The sequence below is a fragment of the Equus quagga genome, chromosome 6 (assembly GCF_021613505.1).
Source record: "Equus quagga isolate Etosha38 chromosome 6, UCLA_HA_Equagga_1.0, whole genome shotgun sequence".
Lineage (NCBI taxonomy): Eukaryota > Metazoa > Chordata > Mammalia > Perissodactyla > Equidae > Equus > Equus quagga.
In genome coordinates, this window is record NC_060272.1 from 119,339,053 (window position 1) to 119,355,865 (window position 16,813).

A 16,813-nucleotide genomic window follows, 5' to 3' on the forward strand; every position below is an offset into this window, starting at 1 on the left:
AGGGGCTGGCCCTGTGGCCGAGTGGTTAGGCTCGCATGCCCAGGGTTTCGCCGGTTTGAATCCTGGGCGAGGACATGGCACCCTCATCAGGCCATGCCGAGGTGGTGTCCCATATGCCACAACCAGAGGCACTTACAACTAGAATATACAACTATGTACTGGGGGGGCTTTGGGGAGAAGAAAAAAAAAAAAAAGATTGGCAACAGATGTTAGCTCAGGTCTTAAAAAAAAATCCTTGAACACTCAAGGCACACCATGCCAGCCTTCATGCAGCCAAATGTTTAAAAACCTGCCAGTGAGATACTGTGCTAGGCTTAGTCAGCTTTTTTCCTCAAAAGAATTGTCTTCCTTGGGGAATAAGTCTGTTAAGCCCAAACTGCCAGTTTATGCAACAATAAAGCTCTACTATGCGAGAACACCACAAATTTTGAGATATGTTGACAGCAGAATGAAATGCATGTAGCCACAAATTTGAGAGACAAAGACAGACAAAACCACAGCCAGTGTGCACAGCTCATGGCAAAAAGCAAGGGCTAGTGGTGGTGTTCTAGAAGCTAAGAGAGGTCTCCTTTATATTCTGTCTTGCTCATGAAGAATAGTTTTGAGACCTGTCTCCTTTTCACAAACAATTCAGTTCGCACTATAACTCTTATGATGAGGAAATGCAAAAGTTTATGTTCAGAATAAGAAAGCATGTGTACAGCTATAGTATATGAATTTTCCAACCAATCAGAATAAACCATAAAATACCAGCCTTGGAGTGTTGAGGCAAAGAGGGGCAGGGTCATGTGCAATTTGAACTAAGAAGTAAATTTTTAAAAGGCCTCTTATCGGGGGACAGGCAGGTAAGTGAATGGATGAATGGAGAGGCTCCATCCAGGAAGCCCATAAATTGTGACAGTCCACCTTCCCAGAAACCAGAAGCTCCTCAGTTTCAAGTATCTCAGTGAGTCCTTACCCTCCAATTAGACTCACTTGTATACTGATTCCTGGCGTTAACTCAAGGGCAAAAAATGCAGTTTATAGCTTAGTAAGCTTTGACACACTCACTCACACCAAAGGTGCATGGAAGGTTATGTGCTGCTTCCTTATTTTCATGGGGAGAAAGGGGTAAACCAGGACAGAAAGGAGGCAAATTTGACTTAGACTTTGGTTCTGCTGAAGGGCAGCCTTGCTAACCACTTAGCAGGGAGAGGCAGAAGCATCTAGTTCTAAGATGTTTTTTGAAACAGTTTGGCATCCTGCAGCTTTGTTATAAGGAGATTCACAATATTTCCTAAATCAATGACCAACATTGAGGAGGCTAGAAGTCTGAACACTCTAGGCAGAAGAAGGACCCTTTTCTACAGGGGGTCCAAAGTCTTTTTTACTTCTAATTATTCTCACGTGGTCTTCTAAAGGTATCTCACCAACAACTGTTAGTGACTTTCGCCCTAAGTGACAACACAGTTCATTCCAGCTGACACTGGACACTGAACAATCTTACTCCAGGGCTCACACTTTAAATGGTCCTTGTGGCTGGCCCCATGGGACAGTGGTTAAGTTTGGCCCATTCCACTTTGGTGGCCTAGGTTTACGGGTTCATATCCTTGGCACAGATCTATACCACTCATCAGCCATGCTGTGGCGGCAACGCACATATAAAGGAAAACTGGCACAGACACTAGCTCAGAGCTAATCTTCTTCAGCAAAAAAAAAAAAAAAAAAAAATGGCCCCTTGACAAGAAATGCCTGCTGCTTTTATGTGAGACTAATGCAAAGAGTCACTCTCTTGCTTCCTTTCAGCTTTGATTCCTTTTCAGCAAGGCAGTCAGCCCTTAGTAGGTCCTTCTACTGGTTTAAAAACCCACTCTCAGGGGTCCAGTAACTGGACAAATGAAGGTAATGACTGTCACCTAGTAAAATTTTTATGTGCACATTAGCTTTTTACTTGTTTAAAACCTGTTATCAGGGGCCAGCCCCATGGTCAGAGTGGTTAAATTTGCACGCTCCGCGTCGGCAGCCCGGGATTTCGCTGGTTCAGATCCTGGGCACAGACACGGCACTGCTCATCAAGCCACACTGAGGCAGCGTCCCACTTGCCACAACTAGAAGGACTCACAACTAAAAAAGTATACAACTATGTACTGGGGGACTTTGGGGAGAAAAAGGAAAAATAAAATCTTTAAAAAAAAAAACAAAACTAAAAAACCTGTTATCAAATATTCCATTCCAATGTTATTCCATAACCTTAGTCTTCCAATGTTGTTAACCTGCCAAATTTCCCAACAGGCCAATTGGAATTCATGCATGTGTATTAATAACCATGTCATGCAGGCCAGGCAGCTCTAAGAAAGCAACACACAAAGCACATGGAAACACAGCATAACGGATCTATTCTGCGGTGCATTTTATTGAATTCATAGCGGACATTCCTTTATGAAAAACAAAAAGCTCAAGTTGTACAAACATGCATTTTGGGACAAACTAACGATGAGGCTGGGACCAAACACCAGTTCATACCACAGCCCACCCGAAGGTGCTTTTATTCAAACAAACAGACAGCAACAGTGGCAACAGAATGAGACCAAAAAGGCACTGGAACTTTTTGTGAGTTCTGGCTAGGCTCTGACAAGTCTAGCATTCTTTTCTTAATAGCCAGGTAAACAAGAGAATTCACGTGCTAACGCCAGAAATTTTAAAGCTCTTAATCCAGTTAGAAATGACTATAATGGAGGACCTTTTTTTCTAGCTAGCTGCTTCCCCAATTCCAAGTTGCCTAGCAGGTTAATTTCAACATAACATAAAGTATCATCTGGCTGGCTGCACCATGCACTGGTGACAGGGACAGGTTTAATGTGTTTTGTGCTCAGGTTGCTGGGTCTCCTGGCTGGCTGTATCCTACTCTGTGCCTTTGTTCTGAGCATTCTGAGACTCCGTCAGCTGAGGATAAAAGGGACCTACCAGCCAGTTGAGGGGTGTGTTGTTAACAAGATAATCCATCACATCATCCAGAGACTCCTTCATTTTCTGCAGCTGTCCCTTGCTAGAAGTGAGGAGGCCCTCCGACACTTCCTGAAAGGAGGCAGCATTGTGGAACACCGAGTAGATGTCTCCAGCCATCACCCCCAAGTGACTGGCCTGATCTTGGATGTTCTGTGGTAACCCCTGGACGCTGCACAGGAGGGTGTGGCACGTGGTCTGGAGCTGCTGAGTCAGGTTGCGAGCAATAGCCAGGGTACGTGACTCAATGTGCTAAAAATAAAATAAATTTAAAACATTAACCGTGGATCCAACAGTGCTATGTATGAATTAGTTCAACTACAGTAAGCTGGCCATGTGTCTACCACATAGGTGGCTTCTTGGACATTTTAAAATCCTTATAACAAGCCTGGGTGCAGCAGTATTATTCACATTTCACAGATACACATACTAGCTTTTGGGACCCATCAGAGAACCACTTTCTAGGATTACAACACGCTATTTCTTCTGTCTGGAATGTTAGTCCCTGTATTGTCCTTTCACCTCGTTTATTCACTTGTTAGGTCTCAGCTTAGCACTCATCTCTTCTGGGAAGCCATCTGACCACCCTCCTCACTTCAAGGTTGATTTAGGTACCCACCCTATATATTCTCATACTGCCTGTCTTTATGCCTTCAAAAAAGGCTGTGACAATAAAAATGCCTACCTCCCCTGTTAGTCTGTACCCATTATGAGAGCAAGGCCCATGTTTCTCATTTAGTTGTATCCCATTGGGGTAATATGTTTATCTGTAGGTTGGAAGATAAAGTTACAGCACAGTTTTGCTTTTCTGTCACATAACAAGCAACCTATGTACACGGTATTGTTCAAACTTCTGATAGAGTATTCTAAGAGGAATAATGGGAAAATTTAAATGAAAGCCTGATGAGAGCTTCTTCAGAAACTGGAGTGGGTGACTATCCCAGCTGTCTTACTTACCTCAGCACAGTGGGATTCATCTGTATCATCATGGCCGATGTTTCTCTTCCACTCCACCCAGGAGAGATAGAGCTTATCCTGAGCATCCTGAATTTTCTGGTTGGCACTGTGCACATTGTTCCTGGCAAATTCAATCTAGAACGCATTGAAATAAAACAAAGGAACAAACTAGTCAGACATTCATGTTAGCCTGTTCTCAGATCTATGATGTCAATCAGATACATATGTGTAAAATACAAATTAAAATTACAAAAGAAGGGGCCGACCCTGTGGCCGAGTGGTTAAGTTCACACACTCTGCTTCGGGCAGCCCAGGGTTTTCCCAGTTCGAATCCTGGACGCAGACATGGCACCCCTCATCGAGCCATGCTGAGGCGGCATCCCACATGCCACAGCTAGGAGGACCCACAACTAAAAATACACAACTATGTACCAGGGGGCTTTGGGGAGAAAAAGGAAAAATAAAATCTTTAAAAAAATAATAATAATAAAAATTAAAAAAAAAAATAAAATTACAAAAGAAAAAGGAATTCCAAGTTCTTCTTCCCTGCTGTCAACCACCAAGTTCCCCTTCCAAGAATAAACCAGTTTCTAATGGCAGTACAATACAAACTGTTCTATAACTTGGCAATCTTTAATGACTACACAATAGTCTTTTGTGATATATCCATTGAATTAATTCCCCAGTACTTGACATGCATTGTTTATAGTCTTTTGCAACTGTAAACAACTTCACATGTGTAGAATAAATTTCTAAAAGTAAAACTACTTGAGGCATAGACATGTTTGTAACTTTCCTGGAATAGTCCCTTGAATCTGCCAGAAGTGCCCAAGTTCATCCCTTTCTCTACACCACTGCCCAAGTGTCACACTTTACCAGTGTGAAAGGACAAGATAGGCATCAGTAATTGGACCCTTCAGTGTAAGATTCACATCACTTCATATATTTCTGCTATTTATACTTCCTTTTCTGTGAGTTGTCTGTATACTCGTTCCCCATTTTTCTATTGGGTTCTTGATAAGATAAAGATAAGATTCTTGGATTTCATGATTACATTTACTCTCAAGCCTCAAGATAAATGAGCTCACTTCAGATACCTTTAAATGAAGTTTCACTCACCAGGTTAACAGTGGAATGGAGCTGAGAAATGGTCGCTTGGCTTTTCTGCTTCACTTCTTTAACCCTGCTGAGAGCCTGCTGGTAGGCACGTGAGCGGAGCTTGCTAGATAGGGATCCCAGTCTGATATAATAACTTGGCTTCTGCACTGGATCAAACCCTTCGACTTTTTTGGCTTCTTTTTCTGAAGTTAGAAAGAAGGGACAAAAATGTAAGGAGATCACAGCTCTAAGTGACAGGCCTGGACTCTAACTTGCACCTTGACTTTGTCGATTCTACCCCACCCACCTAACAATTAAGCACTCATTTTCCCAAGACAGCTGGTCCGCTGCTGGGCTTGACCACCCAGGACTTCTCACTGTCTCGGACATTTTCATCTACACACGCCTCTTCCCACTAGAGCTTCTGGGCAACACGGTACCTGGCACCTAGTCAGCACTGAATGTTTAATGATTCTGTAAAGCAGCCCATTAAAGACAATTCCTTTATAGAAAATATTTCTCTAGGCTAATTTCTCCTAAAGTTTCAAAACTTACTACGTAAAATTGAATGTGAAACACGATTGCTTTAAGAAGGAAAATCTATAGAGACAAAGATTAGTGGCTGCCTAGGGGAGGGGGGAATGGAGATTGACTGCACTGAAGGTTCTTCTGGGGTGATAGAAATGTTCTAAAACTGGATTGTGGTGATGGTTGTGCAACTGTGTAAATTTAGAATGAAAACAGGTAAATTTTTTGGTATATAAAGTATATCTCAGTGAAGCTGTTTAAAAAGATTGCTTTAAGGGGCCGGCAGGTGGCACAGCGGTTAAGTGCGCACATTCTGCTTTGGTGGCCCCGGGTTCGCCAGTTCCGATCCCAGGTGCGGACATGGCACCGCTTGGCAAGCCATGCTGTGGCAGGCATCCCACATATAAAGTAAAGGAAAATGGGCACAGACATTAGCTCAGGGCCAGTCTTCCTCAGCAAAAAGAGGAGGACTCGCGGCAGATGTTAGCTCAGGGCTAATATTCCTCAAAAAAAAAAAAAGATTGCTTTAAGATACAAAACATTATTTCAAGACAAAAATCCAATTACCTAGTTCTTCCTCAGTGAGAGGGAGGTACTGGTCTACCAGCAGCTCTGATCTGGTGAGCGCATTTTCTACTCCGCTGCTCACCAGCTGCACCATCCGACTTCCCAAGACAGTGTTAATGCTGCCATTGACCACAGACTTGGTCTTCTCCACACTGCCCGTCACCGCTCCTTTGGTCCTGTCCATCACCCCAGTGATCGTGCTGGCCACAGAATCCTTGGCCCCAGTCACAGTAGTCGTCACAGCATCTTTTGCCCCATTCATAGCACCTCTGGCATTGGCAACAACCTACAAAAAGAAAAACGCAGGTCACTTGGCTGGTGAGAAACATGGACATAAATACGTATTTAAGGTCTTGACTAAGGTTTTAAAGAGTTGAGTTAAAAAGGAATCTGGCTCTTTCACTCCCTAGCTTTAGGTCTGGGGCACATCACTAAGAGTTGATGAGCCTCAATTTCTTTATCAGGTATATTTGCCCCACCTGCCACCACTCAAGGATTGTTGGAGGAGCAAATGAGGTAATCACATATAAAATTTGTCAACTTGTCAGGATGGTTTTTTTTTTTAACCAGGTGAACCTGTGGTAAGGTACAAGGGTTACTCTAGAGAATGGGATTTTCCATGTTGACATGCTTATACTGAGAGCAGCTCGTGCATACCTATGAGCATAGATGTAGGTACCATGCAAACCTGGCCCTCTGCACATGGCCCCACAAGGCCAAAACATAGGCAGAGATGTCAGTGCTCCATCCTACTGGATGTATTCTCAGATACCAAGTGAGAAAAGCTTCTCGATACCACCTCTGCCATTTATCCAATACCACGTGAGCATCAGTTATTTGAGAGAGCAATTTTACCTGCAGAGGCAAAGCCATAAGCTGATACAGACCAGACTAAAAGTATTCTAGTCCAAAGGTAGATAGTTCATCTCTGCTTCTTAGACATAAGCTGACAATTCAGGAAGTAAGGGAGTGGCAATTACTCTTTGAAAAATATATCCAGGTTTAGGGAACAAATAAGTATTTCCTAATTATCGCATGCACAGCCTGGGCTAAATAGATAGAATATGGAAACATGAGATGGCAAGCCTCAGCACTCTTGTCCCAAGCTCACCTGGTTTGTTGGCTGATTCAGAATAGGCAGTTTCTCCTCAATCCTGTCTAGCCCCTTACAGGCATAGGTATTGGCAAGCGCAACTAGAAGAGTCACAAATAGGGGAAATCTTAATGGTGTAGGTAAGAATGAATACATTATTCTTATTATAAAAAGCAGCAAGAATATTGGTCTTGCTTTACCACACAATGTGTTGACTGGCTTCTCTAGCTCAGACAGAAGAGGCTTGGCAGGTTGCTGGCAACTTTCTTCCACTGACAGAGAAATAAGGGTGTGCTGGGGAGCAGCAGGCAGAGACGGTGACAGGACAAGTAGGAAGCTGGCTAAGAAGCTTCTTCCTCATCAACTTGCCTGTAAGGTTAATGCCAAGAGAAGCCAGGCTCACCTGAACCCTCATTCAGGGAATAAGGTATCTGAAAACGCCCTCAAAATTACCATTTCCATGCTACTTTAATCCCCAGCTACACTTAATTCAGTGGTGGCAGTGTATTTTGGGTTATCACCAGGAAACAGTATGTTAACAGCACCCTACATCTCCCTAACAAGATCCAGACTGTGGTCGAAGCTTCCCCGCAATGACCACCATGCCAAGCACTAGGACTAAATGCCTTTTGGAAGTAGCAGAGTTGGAAAACTGGTCTCTAAAGGTTTCTTAAAATTCTAAAAGTCCATGACCTAACCATTCAGGGGAATGATTTAAATCTTTATTCAAAAGTAGTTCATAATGGGGAGAAATTGGGACCTTCATACACTGCTGGTGGGATGTAGAATGGTGCAGCCACTTTGGAAAACAGTCTAGCAGTTCCTCAAAAGCTCTGAGTTATTACATGACCCAGCAATTCCATTCTTAGGTATAGACCCAAGAGAATCGAGAACATATGTCCACATGAAACCTTGTACACAAACATTCCCAACAGCATTCATTATTCGTAATTGCCAAAAAGTAGAAGCAACCCAAACATCCATCACTGATGAATAAATAAAATATGATCTATCCACATGATGGAATATTATTCCATAATAAAGAGGAATGAAGTACTGATTGACGCTACAATATGGCTAAACCTTGAAAACATTATGCTAAGCGAAAGAAGCCAGTCACAAAAGACCACATATTTTATGATTCCATTTACGTTAAGTGTCTAGAACAGGCAAATCTATAAACAGAAAGTAGATTAGTACTTGCCTGGGGTGGGGGTTGAAAGGAAATGGGGAGTGACTGCTAATGGGGGTCTAAGGTTTCCTATTTTGTTTTAATATTTAAACTGCTTAATCTTTCTCTGTATTTTTAAATTGTGGTAAACAGATATAACATAAACTTCACCACTTTATTTCTAAGTGTACAATTCAGTGGCATTCACAATGTTGTGTAACCATCACCACTGTTACTTCCAGAACTTTTTCATCATCCCAGACAGAAACTGGTATGAGGCCTCTTTCTGGGATGATGAAAGTGTTCTAAAATTGATCATGGTGATGCTTGTACAACACTGTAAATATACTAAAAACTACTGAATGGTACACGTTAAGGGGGTGAATTGTATGGTGTGTTAATTATCTCAATAAAGATGTCCTGTATTTTTTTAAAAGCAGTTCATGTACACTGTAGCCCCAAGGAAGTCAGCTATTTCATTTCACCCACTGGCTCCCCTTATGATCTCAGCTACCAACACAGAAGCATCTCTGGGTGATTTTTTTTTTAAGTGTCATGAGCATCCACCATTGCTCTGAAGCAGGCATTCTACAACCATGAGGGTCACCTGGCAGTTTCTAGGTAAAGGCAGTATGTGCCTCAGAAAAGCCTGAGGATTCCCGATGTTGCTGCTGTGTCCTTAGGGCATAAGGCTGGTATTCGCCATATTCAAGCCAGCTCCTGGCTCACCCCGGCCTGAGTCCCTAGGACTGAATCTTGAACGGAAAATCAGAACTCACTTTGTGGCTCTAGCTTTTGGATGAGAGGCAGAGCACTCGACACGGCCACCGAGGTGATGGTCTTCACGCCCTTCTCTGCCATCTCACACACAGACTTCAAGCAGGGATACTGATCCTTGGTACTGATGTAAGCGGAGGAGACGAGGTCATAGGTGGAGCTCACCAAGGGAAGGTTGGCCACTCGAGTCACCACGCTCTGCAACCAAGGGGGACGGAGGTGTTAACTTCTCAAAACACATGGGGAGGGAAGGAATCAAGAAAGGGCCATGTAAAATTCTTACCGGCTGTGGATCAACTGCGGCAGATGCCATTTTCCTTCCTGGAAAAAGAAATCTGCGGAAGAGAAACTTATTTCAAGACACTAAGATAAGATTCTCCCAGATTCATTCCCCGACCCGAGCAAATGCTAATTTCAAGTAGAGAAAAGTCCCTGCTGAGGTAAGTGGAGTTTTTGCCCAGCTTCCACCCCCTGGCTCTCAGTGTTCTCGCCGGGCAAACAGCTTCGGAGGGAAGGTTCAGGGCTCGCGGTCAACTTTCAACACAAAAGAGGCTCGGCAGGGAAAAGCAAAGTTGTTGATACATTTGTCTTTGTTTCTCCACCAGGATACCAGAAATGCCTTTTGAAGAGGAATATCTTTTCACAAAAATGCTAACCAAGTTAAAGTCTATGTTAAAACTACAGAGAGATTTCAAGTAGAAGACATCTGGGACGGTCAGGACCATCAAGCTGGAGCCCTTTGGGGGGAATTTATTCCTTGCTTGTGAAAGAACTGAAACCAGTTCAGGGACAACTAAGCAAAGAGGAAGGTGCTCCGAGGAAGTGAGAAAGCGTTTCAGCTTCTAAACGTAAATTTAGCGCCCCCAACGACCCGCACCCGAAAAACTGCCTCTTGCTAAGCAGCAGGGCTGGGAAGGAAACGTGCGCGGCCGCCCGCTGCCACTTCCGGGCCCGTCGCCCCGGTTCTACGAGAAATGAGTAAGAACCACGCGGAATGCAGAAGGCAGGCGCCGGGACCGACACCCCGCTGTCGCCGTGCACCCCAGAAAGTCCTTATAAGCATTTCCTTATAAATAATCTCCTTTCGGGACAAGAGGAAACGATTACCCCGAAAGCAAGCCAAGAAGTTACAGCTGCGCTAAAGCTGCCGGCAGGAAAGCAGCCTCCACAAACAAAGCAACGTCGACACCCCAGGCCCGGAGCCCGCCCTGCGCCCGGGGACCCCCAGGACCTCCTCCCCCTGCCACGGCGCTGCGGGGTCCCAGGCCGGCTCGCCAGTCACAGAGGGGGCGCGCACCCACTGACCGACAGCAGCGAAAAGGCGCGAGTGCGGGGAGTCCGCGCGGGCGGCTCGAACAAGCTGCACGAGGGTCTGGCGGCGGGGCCGCGGGCGCCGGGATATAGCCGGCCCCGCCCGCCCCCGCGCCACGTCACCGGCGGCCCGGGACACGCCGCGCCCGGAGGCCAGCGCGAGTGTCGCCCTCTGCCGCTTCCCGGCGCCTGCACCCCGCCGCCGCCCGCCTCGAGGGGCTGGGGGCCCCTGCCAGAATTAGGGGTCCTGCGAGGCCCGTGGCCAAAATGCGGCCGGTGCCCGCGCGGGTTTGTGGTTTTGCAAAAGGCGTGGAGGAGTCCGGCAGACATCTTAACGGTGACTAACCTGTTGGTTACCGTCAGCGATCAGAATAGAAACTGTCTTTAAAAATGGAAACGGTGGCTTCTAGACTTATTTTTAGCAAACAGCTTCTAAAGTTTTGTGAAATTCTAACCCGGCGGTGGACCTGTACAGACTTCTGATTTACTGCTCTTTTGACTTTAAAGTCCGTTTTTCAAACATATGTCTAATTCAAAGTTGAATCAATTTCCAAAAGGGCTTAGAATACTATTGGTTGGTCTCCTTTTTTTCTCAGCGAGACTTAAACCGAAATCACTCCGGGATGATAGCTGCCTATGCTTATTATGCAAACGACCTTTTTTTTTTTTTTAATTTTGGGGTTTTTTTTTTTTTTTTTAAAGAAACCAACATCTGACTCCCAGTGTTTCTGTGTGTAAAATGCAGGGACTTGAACAGAGTTTTTGAGCACACAAGTTGTGCAACCGCCTGGAGCTAGGTAGGGTTCGGTGGACCTCCCCCGGAGTGCGGGGCGGGGGATCTCCGGATGACGTTGCCGCGAGCCTCGGCCTCCCGGGGCGCTCTCGAGGAAGGTGGACAGGAGAGGACAGATAGGAGGTGCGCAGAGGAGCTGGCGCCGGGATGGTCCCCAGGTCCTTGGCCTTCAGGATGGGGAGCAACAGGCGGCGGCAATGACGCAGGAGCCTGGCGGGGGGCTTCCTCAAGCAGTGAAATTTGAATTTTGGGAAGCCTTACCTCAATTACTTAACTAATGTTGCAGGCATAGAGATAGTGTTCATCATATTCAATGCTCCAAACTGATCCATTAAAAATGTATCCCTTATACATGACTGACTACATCCAGAGGCCCTCAGCAAGAGAAAACAATTATGGTATCCTCCACCCCTTCCCCCGCCCGCAGGTAATTCAAAATAAAACACAAGTCTAAACCACAAAGTAACAATTAGGAAATCCAAAAACTTTCCCCTCTCCCCCGCCCCCGTTGACATCTTCAATGCTTTAAGCAATCAAATTATTACTTTCTTCTTTTCTTTTCTTTTTGGTGTTCAGGCTTTGTTGGTGCTCTAAGCAGATATTTGCGGTTTGTTGTCCTCCCCCCACCCGCCCTGAAGTAAGAAGGCAGGAATGTACCGAATTTTAAATAATGATGATAGTTGTTTTTTACTTCTCCCTAATCTGACCTTTTATTTTGCAACAGAAGACTCTTGCCCTTTCACCTACAAATGCCTCCCTCTTTTCCTGTTTTGTTTTAAACCTGTGAATCACTTGCCCCCTTCAAAGTTCAGCAAGCTTCCTTTTGCTTCTCTATGCTGTGAAGAAGAGGGCTCACCGGACTAATCCTGGGGCCAGCCTCTCCCAGCCCACGGAGGATGAAGCACACCAAATTCCGCACCTGCAACTCTGTGCCATCTTCTTGAGTCTGTGACAACAGGAGCTAGTGGCAAGAATAACACCCAAGCCCTCCAGGTGATTCTGATAGTCTCCAAAGTTTGAGAACCTTTATTTTACAAAAGTCTTTTTGCATAGTTGGTCAGGGGACTTGTGCATCAGAAACATCTAGGGTGCTTGTTAAACATTCTGCCCCAGACCTACTGTCTGTCTTTGGGAGTGAGGCCCAGGAACCTGCATTTTAACAATCCCCCTTTTGAGTACCACCACTTTACTCTTCACAAAGCACTCTCACATGTTCCTCGTATTTGAGCTTCACAACAACATGGAAATGCAATGAAATAGGAATTCCTACTCCATCTTAATAAAGAAATAGCCTCCAAAAAGTTAGATGATTTGCCCACAGTCTGTGACTGCCTAAGCAGCAGTCAGGCAAGACTAGATCCCAGGTGCACGGGCTTAGTCCTCTGCTTTCTCTTTGCCTTAGTTGTTTTAGTTCTATAAAGCGGAAATAATAATGGTCCCTCACGTTCTAGGTGAAGGGGATATGGGTGTTCATTGGATTAGTTTTTCAACTTTTCTGGGGCTTTAAATGTTTCGAAATAAAAGGTTGAGGATATTATATAGTAATGAGAGAGAATGAACAGACCTGTAACTACATGCAGTGTAATGTAAGCAAAAGAAGCTGTGATACCGAACCTCTTAATCTCAAATTCATGTGCCCGATGCGGAATGAGCCAAACACTGAGACACTGGTGCTTGGACACGGAGAAGGGTTTATTCGAATTGGTCAAAAAGGAGAAGACGGGAGCATGGGTTCTCTCAAATCCATCTTGACAACAGAAGAAAGCAGGGGGTTTTATAGAGCTAAGGGGTGTGCCAAGAGGAGTTTCAGAGAAACAGAGGGGTAATGTGTTTCCTTCACTCCCGATAACCCCCTGGGCAGTCTGACTTCTGGGTGTCAACAGGCAGCTGGGGTCTGGTTATCTGGTGATCCTTGAAGGCATTCTCTTTCCTCTGTAAAACAAATTCATAAATCCTTGCGACCTGCGAGTTACCCCAGGGCTTATTGGGAGTGAAAGAAACAAAGATTAGCCCTCTGTTTCTCTGAAACTCCTCCCAGCACACCCCTTAGCTCTAAAAAACCCCCTGCTTTCTTCTCTTGTCAAGGTGGATTTGAGAGAACCCATGCCCCCCCCTTCTCGTTTTGGCCAATTCAAGTAAATGTTTCTTCGTTTCCAAGCACCAATGTCTCAGTGTTTGGCTTACTGCACACTGGATACACAAATTTGAGATTAAGAGATTTGGTATCAATTTTGGCGAGCCAGCCAGAAATCTTGTGTCCATGGCTAGACCGACTGCCTGGTGAGGGTTTGAGTGGTTGGTGGTCCCCAGCAGCATCCTTGCCTGGAGGACGTTGTCTGCCACTTCCCGCTTCCTGCTGGCATCAGCCACCCTTGGTGCAGTGCTCGCTTGCAGTGGAGAAACTCATTGGACTGCAGTCTACTTTTTGTCCTTGTGTGGATGCATTTGTCTTGTATGTGAGTACTTTCAGTTTTGCTCTGCCTGGTGAGTCACCACAACATGCTTGGTGGTGAATTCTCCGTCTCTCCATTTGCATTTTGTGTCATTGAAAGGAGGAACCCTCTTTTGGAAGAGATCTAGGGGATTGTTTGACTTCACCTTTTGTTTTTGTCCTGTTTGTTTTGTTTTGTTAGATTTTGTCTCTGTGTGTGTGCATTTGTCTTATGTAGGAGTCAGCTATGGGGGACACTAATTCAATCCCCAGCTGTAGCTGTCTAAGCTACAGTCTCCAAAATTGGGTAACTTTTAGCTATGAGCCCATGAAAAGGAAAAAGATGATATTCGTTTATAACACCATGTATGTTTGCAGAAAAGAATATCTAAGAACTAAAGATATTATTATGTGTTTAAAAAGGTTATAGAAGGTTTATGGAAGAAAAATTCTGAGAAAGGAATTTTGTACATAGTCAAATTGGCTAAGATTAAAATGAATTCAGTTGAGTGAATGAATTTTAATATCAAAAGTAAGCTGGTGCAAAATTAGAATTTGGGTTTTTCCTCCTTCACTTAAAAGGATAATTTTCTTAAACTTTTAGTCTGTTCTTGATGAAGAGATTATGAGAGGTTGTTTTTTCTTTTTTCTTTTTTTTTTTTGAGGAAGATTAGCCCTGAGCTAACATCTGCTGCCAATCCTCCTCTTTTTGCTCAGGAAGACTGGCCCTGAGGTAACATCCATGCCCATCTTCCTCTACTTTATATGTGGGATGCCTACCACAGCATGGCTTGCCAAGCAGTGCCATGTATGCACCCAGGATCCAAACTGGCGAACCCCAGGCCACCAAAGTGGAATGTGTCAACTCACCTGCTGTGCCACTGGGCCGGCTCAAGAGTTTTTTTTTTTTTTGAGTAGTCTACCAGGAGGGTACAGATTTTATGTTTTATCAAAATAAATTTCCTATGTTGTTTTTATCAGGTCTCTAATCACAGGACAGCTGTTTAATTTTCTGCATTTGCCTGAAAATCTTTAATTGCCACCATGGTTAAATGGATAACCAAGCATTGTTTCATAGAGACCTATGATATTGTGTGGGTAAATGTTATTGATATAAGTGTTTTAAAAATTATATAACATTCCTGAAATTCTGATCTGTCCTGGTTGTCAGTCATAATTCTAGTGCTGCTTTTGCAAATATGTTTCATCTTCAGTGAGATTCATGGAAAGGACTCTGACAATTATTCTAGAATACAGGTTTCTGATAAACTTTCAGATCATAAAACTGGACTGGGTAAGAAATTACAGAACTCTAATGGAAAAACTGATGACTTCATGAAACTGCTAACAAAAGATCAAGAGTTGATTACATGGGACTAAATGAACTGATGAGGATGATTATAATTTTTATGACTTTTCATTTGAAGTATTGCTGATTTTTGAATGTTTTGTTTTTTCAAATTTAAGAAAACCTTTTTCTCTTCTCTAATTATGGCTTACAGCAGTTTGGTAAATTACACCTTTGTAAGCAGAATTAAAATATTTATCTTTTTCTCCCCACCTGATCCCTCCAGAATTTAGAAAGTCTTAGTGAGTGAATATTCTTATTTTCACACAATATAGTTATTTGCATAAGTTCAATAAGAATCCATTCTCCTTATAATAGGAGACAATTGGAAACATTGGTTATATTACCAAAGCTTTGACTGGAGTGTCACATTTGAGAGAAACATGCATAGACTCTGATATGACTGAGCTTTAAGGGACAAAGATTGAATTTATGAAATAAAGCCATTTGGAATTACTGGCCTGGTATCTTGCTTACAGTGTTTTTAGAAACCTTGCCAGGTGAGTAAAGAAGATCGCTTCCCTGATGGGTGCAAAGAACCTCAGGACATTTTGGGGAACCTCAAGAGAAGAGAGGAATTCACCCAAATCTATTGGTATTGCAGGCAGAGTCTGATGACAAGTCCTTGGCTTGGCCTGGCCTCAGGAGGCCCTTAAATTCAATCTGAGATGCCTTATAAAAAGTTCCAGCAGGGGCTAGCCACGTGGCTGAGTGGTTAAGTTCGCCTGCTGTGCTCTGGTGGCCAGGGTTTTGCCAGTTTGGATCCTGGGAACAGACATGGCACTGCTCATCAAGCCACGCTGAGGCAGCATCCCACATGCCACAACTAGAAGGACCCACAACTAAAAATACACAACTATGTACTGGGGGGCTTTGGGGAGAAAAAGGGAAAATAAACTCTTAAAAAAAAAAAAAGTTCCAGCAAAGCAAAATTTAAAGGAGCCTATATGATCAATTGCTATTCTTGCTGTACTCATGTAAATAATTGGGCCAACTCTTACTTTGGCTATCTTTGGTAAAAATGAGAGTGATTTTAGAGAAAAAAATTATGTTTCAGTAGAAACTATAATACAAACTTATGGGTATTAGATTCTAGTTCTGTAAATTGTCTTTGAGATTTTTGTTTTCTATCTGTAAACTGGCTATTATGTTTCCTTATTGACTTTGACCCCCAAGCCTGGAAGGACACTTGGATTATTAGAATTTCTCAGAGGTTGACAAAGGCAAGTAATCTTTCCAGAGGTTGGATATGTCATCCAAAACCTTATTTAGTGCATGAACATGAGGACCCTTTGATAATTCCCGTTTATAATGTCTAGACAGGTTTACAAAACAGTTCTCTGGGATCCCCCAAGGGATTAGATCTGTTCTTCAGGGACTATTAAAATTTGGGTTGTCTAGGAGCTGCCCCGTGGCCGAGTGGTTAAGTGCGCGTGCTCTACTTTGGCAGCCCAGGGCTTTGCTGGTTCGGATCCTGGGCATGGACATGGCACCACTCATCAAGCCATGCTGAGGTGGCGTCCCACATGCCACAACTAGAAGGACCCACAAGTAAAAATATACAACTATGTACACGGGGGCTTTGGGGAGAAAAAGGAAAAAAATAAAATCTTAAAAAAAAAATTGGGGTTGTCTGTATACTACTTATTCTTCTGGCTGGATAGTTGATAATAAAATATACTTTTATATGTTGTGCTAAAACTGTTGAACAAGGTGCAAAAATTCTAATAATGCAAAATATAACCTGGTACCCTAGA

At 43.8% G+C, this 16,813-nt stretch overlaps 1 protein-coding gene across 9 annotated transcripts in view; it reads right to left on the bottom strand.

Annotated features, from left to right (window-relative positions):
- The window catches only part of PLIN2 (perilipin 2), a 97,806-nt gene that overhangs the window by 12,226 nt on the left and 68,767 nt on the right, over positions 1–16,813 (bottom strand). For 6 of the 9 annotated variants that reach the window (XM_046663855.1, XM_046663856.1, XM_046663854.1 and 3 more), the window contains 7 exons: positions 9,457–9,508; positions 9,176–9,371; positions 7,244–7,326; positions 6,133–6,418; positions 5,059–5,240; positions 3,940–4,074; positions 2,944–3,234 (listed from right to left, as the gene is read on the bottom strand). In XM_046663855.1, coding sequence (XP_046519811.1) covers positions 2,944–3,234; positions 3,940–4,074; positions 5,059–5,240; positions 6,133–6,418; positions 7,244–7,326; positions 9,176–9,371; positions 9,457–9,508 — 1,225 coding nt within the window. Of the gene's footprint in view, positions 1–2,943; positions 3,235–3,939; positions 4,075–5,058; positions 5,241–6,132; positions 6,419–7,243; positions 7,327–9,175; positions 9,372–9,456; positions 9,509–10,455; positions 10,830–16,813 lie in introns of those variants that run through there. The other 3 variants (XM_046663851.1, XM_046663850.1, XM_046663858.1) reach the window with 3 other exon arrangements.